This window comes from Brassica oleracea, chromosome C7 (assembly GCF_000695525.1).
Source record: "Brassica oleracea var. oleracea cultivar TO1000 chromosome C7, BOL, whole genome shotgun sequence".
Lineage (NCBI taxonomy): Eukaryota > Viridiplantae > Streptophyta > Magnoliopsida > Brassicales > Brassicaceae > Brassica > Brassica oleracea.
The window spans coordinates 46,594,133-46,603,171 of NC_027754.1; the positions used below are offsets into that span (position 1 = coordinate 46,594,133).

Consider the following 9,039-nt stretch of genomic DNA (forward strand, 5'->3'; position numbering starts at 1 on the left):
ACAAAAAATTAAAAATGGCTATTTGAGAGAATTGCCCTAAAAAAATTTTCAATTTTTTTTTTCAAATGACATAGAAGGATCTTAGAAATATATGGTAAACTTAGTGAATTCAAAATTTTGTTGTGTATTTGTATTTATATTTTACTATTTTTTTGCTTAGTTAAAAATGTGATATAATTTACTTTTACTATAAAATCTCAAATTAATATTATTAAAGATAAGGTAATGTTCTGAAATTAAAAAAAAAAAAACCTAAAACTACAACAATTAAATTTTCTAACCAAACCAAACAACTAATTTTTCATATACAAATAAAAGTACTAATAAAAGTGTTGTTAAAAAAAAAAAGTATAAAAGATTGAGATATCCATCCTTAATATTAGCTGATAGGCATAATTAGCAAAGATTAGTTTCCAGTTTTCACTAGAAAAACACTAAAATGCTTCAATCAAGCCTTGTGCAAAGTAATTCTCAAATGCTTCGAACCTCTCCCGACATTCTTCTGAACCTCCTCGGCTGCAGTCAGTACCAACCTCCTTTGATCATCGTTCAATCCCTTTGCCTCATAAAGGTCAAGCTGTTCCATCACGAGCCCACTTCTGATCAGGTACTTCAGAACATGTAACTCGTTGGAGCCGCCACGAAAGTTTTTTATTTTCACAAGTTTAAGTGTCCTTTCCAAACATTCATACGTGTCGTTGGTCAGCCAAAACACTTTCGGATCTAATGGCATCGAAATTCTCTGCAAAATCCAATTAAAGCGTTTAAACAAATAGCATGCAGATTTACTGACTCGAGGATTTAGATATGTATACAAGAAATAAAACTTACCACGATACGCTCAGTAGTATCCATATGGAACGTGAGAGATTCCAGTTCTGGACAGCTATTAAGAAATATTGTAATGCCCACGAACTCATTTGCATGCAGATTAGTCCTCATCACCAAATGTCGTGCTTCCATCGCATCATGCATTTCCATAGGATCTTCACACTCTTGGATCATCTACTTAGAAAAAAAACAAATGATAAGTAACAAAACAAACAAATGTTGCACATACACAACGTTTAACGGTAAAGTGACCAATCTACCTGAATAAGAAAAGAGCAGATCGTCAGGTTCCTAACATGTATCAGATTGAAAAAGATACGAGTAATATCGAATTCAGTATTTTGATAATGCATCAACGTGACCAAATGCTCTATTACATCAATTTTTCTTGAGGCAGGGCTTGAGAAATCAATAGTTATATTTTTTATTTGTTTTGAGGCTGCAAATTCGGTTAGAGATACGATCGCTTTCTCGAAAGACACTGGTTCAGAGAGAGAAAACTCTAAACTTTCAATGACTTCACCAGTAAAGCTAGAGATCCATTGACACATAGTGCTAACAAACAAACTCCTCTTAGACTTTATGGTTTCTGTATCAGTAGATAGGTTCACAAACTCAGATTCTTTGAATACGAGGTTTGTTGTTTCAAGACAAAGATTCTTCCATCGTCTGGCGAGAATACTTGTCTGAACAGATTGTTTGAAGGGCAAGAGAGATATGATTGTAACAAGAAGGCAATCAGGTAAATTTGAAAGTAGATCAGATTTTCTTCTTGAAACCATTGTGAAAATGTGATGATTAGAGGAGAAAACAAGGAGATACAAGAGAGAAGTGGCTATGAGTGAACCAATGATATCAACACTTTCGAGAGTTATGTATTTATATGCTTTTGAAAGCTTTCAAACTTTTGGTTTGGTGATGATGATAGTGCTTCAACTCTTGAAATAATTCTTATCTTTGTTTTGCCCTTTTTCATTAACTAGTACCTTTTAGTTCTGAAAAAAAAAATTTATAGGTTCAGAAGGTGTTTCAAAAAAAGGTGGTTCAGAATAGTGGTCTGAAAATGATTATTATTAACTTTTATTAGTAAGCAACTTCAAAATGTTAATCAAAACTAAACAATTTTTTTCCCTCTAATGCACATATTTACAAAAGTTCTTTTTATGTAATATACAAATTTTAATATCAATAATAAAGATGATTTTCAAATGCTTGTTGTTATGGTATCTAGACAAATACATTTTGTAAAAAAATGTTATCTGAACCAAAAGTGGTTATTTATTTTACACTATTTATTTCTTATATTTTTATTATTTTTTCCTTTTAAACTGCTGTATATCAATTTTAACTTTTGATATACCAAAACAGTACTCAAATGCTTTAATAATTGAGGAAATCTTATTAAGCATTTAAAATAAAATGTTGTAGGATATTAAAATGATTTGTAAAATAACTAAAAATAGTTAATTCATCTTTGTTTAATTTGTCTAAATTTAGTATTGATTTTAAGTTTCCATCACATGTGTCAAAGTTGGAGATATATGATGAGTGTTTTTTTTGTCAGCATAAGATGAGTGTATAAGGATATTTATTGGATTGATTTCAGGCCAAATAATTAGCATATGCTTAAAATAGACAAGAGTGTAACATGAAGTAATATATATCAACACATATAGTAAGAAAATCTACATTTCTAATCATTATATGAAAAAAACCATTTTTTTCTTTCTGGAAATTCTTATTTTAAACCAAAATGGCTTAACTTAGCAAAAAACAAAGTTGTTTAACTTATTTTCTTACATTTGTTTACTTGAATAATTGCAAGAACTGATCTAAAAACAAATGTACCGTACATGAAAAAACTTAAGTAAAAAAATCAAGTATCTAATAAAACAAATATCCCATTTTAAGTATACAGAAAAAAAAAGATTTATTACATCATATAATTGTTCTAATTCTATAAAAAAAACATGAAATGTTCCCACATCATAACAGGCCCAAGCCCAAGAAAAAGCATCATACATGTCTACTCAAAAAACAGCCCAATCCCGAGGACCGTGATAAGTGGGTAGGAGTAGGGGTAATATTGTATTTTACAGCAAATAGTAAAAAAAAACTGTCAGCGTCTGACTATTTTGATTGTCCTATTAACTACTTCCACGGTTCAGATCCGAGCTCTCCTTATCTTTTCAGAAGAAAGAAGAAGAAGAAGAAGAAGAAGAGATCTTTCACTGTCTTCTCCCTTCTCGTTTGCTGCCTTCAGGTCAATGTTGCTCCTCTGTTTGTTGTCTCCTCAAAACTCGAGTGATCGGATTGATTCAATCGATTTTGAAAAAAGAGATTGGAATTGCGTTTGCTACTTGATCTGTTTTAGTTCTTCGTCTTGTTATATTCTTCACATTTCGTGTAGATCGTTATTGTTAATTGCATCATTCTCGTTGATTGAAAAGAAAAAAGACAAAGGTCAATTATGACAGGATGATGACAAAATTGGGTACAAGATCCTTTTTGTTTTGTCCTAATTATTTTTTTATGCATTCTGTGTAGAGAGATTCGGATCAGTTTCAATCTAAAAAGGTGTTAGTTAAGTTTCTCAACTAACCATGGATCAAGCAGAACTGTCTATGGAGCAGGTTGGTGTTTTTCTATCAGATGCTGTCTATAAGTGTGATTGAATTGTTAAAATGTTGACAAAGAATTTTAATAATCTCTGTTGTTTTTTTTTTACCGTGAAGGTGTTGAAAAGGGATATTCCATGGGAGACTTACATGACGACGAAGCTCATTTCAGCTACAGGTCTCCAGCTCTTGAGGCGCTTTGATAAAAAACCTGAAAGTGCGAGGGCACAGTTGCTCGATGAAGTAACTCTTCTACCACTCTTTTAAAATAATTTACAGAAAGTCGAGATAGTTTCTCTGTAATATTAGTGGTTGAAGTTTGTTTATGTTTGTGTGTGGTTGTTTGCAGGATGGTCCAGCTTATGTTCATCTGTTTGTTACCATCTTGCGTGATATATTCAAGGAGGAAACTGTGGAATATGTTTTGGCTTTGATTTACGAAATGCTCTCTGGTAACTAAATAATTAAAAATCTGAAGATATTTTTTGCATTTCATCATTTTAGATACGGACTACATATTAATACATCAACCTGTTTGCCAGCTAACCCAACACGAGCTCGGTTATTCCATGATGAAACTTTGGAACATGAGGATACTTACGAGCCTTTCTTGAGGTGAGTCTCTATGCAATACTTTTATTTTATGACTGTAATTTTGTCTAGGAAAGTACTATTTCCCACGTTTATTGGATCGAATCTGTTGTTAATATTTCAACTCGCAATCTTCCTAAGAAAGTGGAAACACAGTAACACTCTGCTAAGGGAATCTGTGGTTTTGGCTGTTTGTCTTTGAAAGGATGCGTGCTAAAAGATATGCTCTCTTTCAGGTTGCTGTCGAAGGGAAACTGGTTTATTCAAGAAAAAAGCTGCAAGATCCTTGCCTGGATAATAAGGTATTGTATTGTAATTCAATACTCCTTATCATACTTTATCAAACATGTCTCTCATACATTTCATTTACCTTGCGGCTCTTGCTCTTGTGGACATATAGTGCTAGGCCAAAAGCTGGTGTTATTGCTAATGGAGAAGCTTCGGGTTCTAAAAAACCTATTACTACAATCGATGATGTTCTCAACGGGTTGGTGGAGTGGCTTTGTGCTCAGGTACGCCTTCTTTTCTTTTTCCCTTTGTTTTCTTCAGTTACTGTTGGTGTTGCATTGTTTTTGAAATGGTAATGGTTCTTGAAATGCAGTTGAGGCAACCTTCTCATCCAACTCGTGGTGCTCCAATTGCTATCAGCTGCCTGTCGACACTGCTTAAGGAACCTGTTGTCAGATCATCGTTTGTTCAGGCAGATGGGGTTAAGTTACTTGTCCCTCTTATCTCACCTGCATCCACTCAGCAGTCTATCCAGGTAACTTTTTACTTGGTGGAAGTAGTTTTAAGGTGAAAAGTGTCCACTAAAGCTGTAGAGAAGTGTTGCAGTTTCCATATCATGCAAAGTCTTTGGTGGAAATTAGTAACCATTGATAGTTCTGTTCAGTTTCTCATTCAATATGTCTCAGTGACTAATTCTTGTGATTGGTATGCTCTCGACCAACAGCTTCTCTACGAAACATGTCTGTGCATCTGGCTTCTCTCCTACTTTGAACCCGCCATAGAGTACTTGGCCACATCTAGGACAATGCAAAGGCTCACGGAAGTGGTTAAGAGCTCGACCAAGGAAAAGGTGAGCTATGTTCTCTAGCGTGACTTGGCCATTAGTGTCCTGCAATTAAATTTTATATGACATGGTTTGGTTGATCATTCACAATCTCTGTCTGCAAATACCAGGATCTTTTCTATTTCTTTCATTAATTTGCATAGTCTTTGTGGGATGCGCTTTTGTTATGTTTCTCTAACGGTATTTTGTCTTATAGGTTGTCAGGGTGGTCATATTGACATTCAGGAACTTGCTTCCAAAAGGTACATTTGGTGCCCAGATGGTTGATCTTGGACTCCCACATATCATCCACAGTCTGAAAACACAAGCATGGAGTGACGAGGTTAGACAAGTTAAATACATAGCTGAGAGTATCTGGTTATTTTAGTATATGCCTTTGTTGCAAGCATTGCCAATGGTTAAACCTGTTTGAACTCTTGAATTTTTTAAAGGACTTGCTGGATGCACTGAACCAACTAGAAGAAGGGCTAAAAGACAAGATCAAGAAGCTGAGCTCCTTCGACAAATACAAGCAAGAGGTTCTTCTTGGCCATCTTGACTGGAACCCAATGCACAAAGAAGCCAACTTCTGGCGTGAGAATGTCACTTGCTTTGAGGAGAATGACTTCCAGGTATTGGCTAGTTCTGTTTATTCCATCACACTACAAAACAATCCTAACCATTTGTTTAAAAAAAACTTGTTTGTGCAGATACTCAGGGTTCTCCTCACAATCCTGGACACGTCAACTGATCCAAGATCATTGGCGGTGGCATGCTTTGATATCTCGCAGTTCATACAGTACCACCCAGCGGGGAGAGTGATCGTGACAGACCTCAAGGCGAAAGAGAGAGTGATGAAACTGATGAACCATGAGAATGCCGAGGTTACCAAGAACGCTCTCTTGTGCATTCAGAGGCTTCTCCTTGGTGCTAAGTACGCCAGCTTCTTGCAAGCTTGATGCGACTTGCATGTTTCTTTCCATATATACGGAAAGCAACCAAAACACAGACACAGTGTTTCCTTTTCTCCCTGTGGATTTGTTGTTAAAACCTGCCCCAAACCCCTTCTACATCACAAGACCATCTCTTTATTATTTTGTCCTAAAGAAAGTGCTATTATACACTTGAATAATAGCTGCGTTGTTTTTTTTTTACCTTTTGTATTTATTTATTCAATAAAAAGGCCTCGAGGAATGCTATTGTTACAGACAGCAATCTCGGGACTGTTTGTTGTAAGACTGATGTGAATGTTCCAGTGTAATGCGGATGATGGTTGCATTCTCTGCTAATGTGTTTACAACATTGTTTCAGTTATTATCAATATCTTTCAGAATTACACATACGAACATACACATAAGTCTATAAAGGTATTGTTTACTTTTACAACTGGAATCATCTCATCTATCACAACTGCTTTATGATTGTGGCATCTTGGAAGTAATAAGCATATTATTTATGATCAGTTGGCTGACCAACTTAAAAAGAAGACAGAAGAACTGAATCACTTGATGAGAATGCACCTGGTTGGTGCCCCTTCTGCTCCAACCAATCTCAGCGGTAAGCAATGAAGCGAGTACATTCCTGCCTCAACACCATCCAGCTTCAGAGCTTCGACAGGGATTATATCCTGAAAATGATGCCAATTTCTCACTTGTTAGCCTAAGCCAACTATCTCTCTCAGTTTCTTGTCCACAAGAGAAAAAAAAGACACAGGGAAGCCTAAGCAAAGCAGTGGCGGTTTTCAAGAAACAGAAGCAATGTATAGGTATTTGATACTTTTAATAGAGAAAGATATACTCACCCTTCCTTTAAGTATAACCTTGTGAGTTGCAGGTGACTCATCAAAAGCAGCAAAGGAAAGATAATCAAGCCCTGGATTCCACAATCCAGAATTAAAACAGGTTTCAGTAAATGTAATAATAAAGCTAAGAAATTCTCTCAAGACATGTATGATAACCTTAAAAAACATCTCTTACCAACAAGTTTGATGTCTGTGTTCTCAACCAACCACTTGGCCCCATCAGTCATGAATCCAGAAAAGCTTGAATCGAACTCTTTCTTAAACATAAGCCGCCTGATCAAAAATCCACAGGAATGAGATTAAACTCAAAATAGAGGAGAGAGTAAACTTTGACATATCTTCACAGTAGTATTTGAGTATGGTAGATTTACTTGTCAGTGTTGGATGTTCTGAAGAGCACACGACGAACTCCCCTTGGAATATGAAGTGATTCCATTACCTCAGCTAATATAATTCAATTAGACCAAAAAAAAAAATTTATACAAAAAAAAAAAACATAACTTCAAATTATCTTCAGACATAAACTCACCAGTTATGTTCTTGTCTCTCGGAACATCAACCAACAAAGCAGGACCTATTAACAGAACTCAAATTATTATTATTTTTTACTAAAAAACATCTTTTTAATATGAAAAAAGACACGCAAAGACGATCACCGTTTAGTGTTTGGAGGTCAAGCGAATCGCAATCGAAACCAGCGTCGTAATACTCGTCAATGAAGTGGCCTGGAGCATCCACGTGTGTTCCCGAGTGAACAGACATTTTCATCTCCGACACGTTAGCGAATGATCCGTTCTTCATGCTCGCGATCAGTTTCAGGTGGTTCGAGAGTCCCTCCTTAGACTCCCACGCCGGCATCTCCGGCGTGTAACGGTGGCTGATGTCGTATATCTTCCCTCCGCCGTAAACCTCCTGACGGTTTGGCTTGAGGTCGTCGGGGAGTTTGCCTGAGACGGCGAGGAGGAGAGGTGAGAGGAAGAGTGCGGCGGCGAGGCCGAGGAGAGGGAAGTTCACGGAGCGGGTCATTTGATCAGGTCAACGGGTTTATTGATGGTATCGAACTAACTATTCAACCAGTCTGATTTTTTTGGTATCAAGCTATTTAATGTAAGACGTGTGACGATTGGCTATTGACTTTTGAATTTTTGATAAAACCGTCAATATTGACTTGTTTTATTTATGTATTTGAGATAATTTCGATTTTTTTTTGTTATAAATAAATTTGAAACGAGATAAATTAATTTTCATTGTAATAAAATTACTACGAATTTCTAGATTCAGAAACTAGTTTAATTTCTATGTTTAGTTAAAATAATTTGTAAAGTTTAAATATCTTAAACTAATAAGCACTTTCAAATCATTAATCTCTTGATCATTCATCACCACGGCGCCAAATACAACACCTTCAACTACGTTAAATGATCTTTCAAATTGGTCTAAACACGGGTCTGTCTCTTTCGAAATTATCGGATACTTATTAATTTTTTTTTAATTATTAATCTGAGGATATTTCGGGTTCATAGAAAGATCCAGACTAATATCCAAAGAGAAGAAGTGCAGCCCACTTCTTGATCTTATTCCTCACATCTTTCCATGATGCCATGTAAGCATCCATGTCATTCTATATATCAGTAATAAAGTGTGTGATATAGCATTAATGGCGATAATATTTTGGTGAAAAAGTCTGTTACTCTGAATTCAGCTCATAATTTGCCAGTCAGGTAAAAATAGATTTCATCATTATTACGCTAGGTACTGTGTAAACAAAGGTAAATATACCACTTGGTTCTCTCAGAGAAATAACAATTAATGCTGACTTTAATTTTTGTTTTATTATTTTTGTTTTCTTTTAGGCATGTTCAATATGGTAAAACCGAACCGTACCGAACCGAACCGAACCGAAATAGATAATATGGTTTGGTTTTGGTATATACCATATAAACCGAATGAATATAATTTTATAAAAACCGTAGGATTTGGATATGGTTTGGTATATAACCGATTAAACCGAATAAACCGAACAAAACCGATTAAAAGTAGAAACATGTAAATATATATCTATTTTATAACAATACATGAAAATCTATTTGTTACATAAGTTAAATTTGTGTTAATAACTATTACCATAATTTTATAGTAATAAAGAA

The 9,039-nt window shown here is 35.2% G+C and overlaps 3 protein-coding genes across 3 annotated transcripts; 1 reads left to right on the forward strand and 2 right to left on the reverse strand.

Moving 5' to 3' along the window:
* Window positions 1-434: 434 nt before the first annotated feature.
* On the reverse strand, window positions 435-1,640 carry LOC106305446 (putative F-box/LRR-repeat protein At5g54820). The gene is made up of 3 exons (XM_013741814.1): window positions 1,092-1,640; window positions 832-1,005; window positions 435-742 (listed from the first exon to the last, which is right to left on the reverse strand). The coding sequence occupies exons 1-3, from the start codon at window positions 1,611-1,613 to the stop codon at window positions 449-451; spliced, it is 990 nt and encodes a 329-aa protein (XP_013597268.1). The 5' UTR covers window positions 1,614-1,640; the 3' UTR covers window positions 435-448.
* Window positions 1,641-2,991: 1,351 nt separating this feature from the next.
* Window positions 2,992-6,424, forward strand: LOC106306225 (V-type proton ATPase subunit H). Its single transcript, XM_013742766.1, has 12 exons — window positions 2,992-3,094; window positions 3,379-3,464; window positions 3,567-3,692; window positions 3,799-3,901; window positions 3,992-4,064; window positions 4,277-4,342; window positions 4,441-4,552; window positions 4,642-4,803; window positions 4,993-5,118; window positions 5,309-5,434; window positions 5,544-5,723; window positions 5,802-6,424. The coding sequence occupies exons 2-12, from the start codon at window positions 3,435-3,437 to the stop codon at window positions 6,048-6,050; spliced, it is 1,353 nt and encodes a 450-aa protein (XP_013598220.1). The 5' UTR covers window positions 2,992-3,094; window positions 3,379-3,434; the 3' UTR covers window positions 6,051-6,424.
* LOC106306226 (kynurenine formamidase) lies at window positions 6,350-7,982 on the reverse strand. Its single transcript, XM_013742767.1, has 6 exons — window positions 7,549-7,982; window positions 7,422-7,466; window positions 7,264-7,336; window positions 7,068-7,165; window positions 6,893-6,963; window positions 6,350-6,718 (listed from the first exon to the last, which is right to left on the reverse strand). The coding sequence occupies exons 1-6, from the start codon at window positions 7,916-7,918 to the stop codon at window positions 6,593-6,595; spliced, it is 783 nt and encodes a 260-aa protein (XP_013598221.1). The 5' UTR covers window positions 7,919-7,982; the 3' UTR covers window positions 6,350-6,592.
* Between the last annotated feature and the right edge of the window lie 1,057 nt (window positions 7,983-9,039).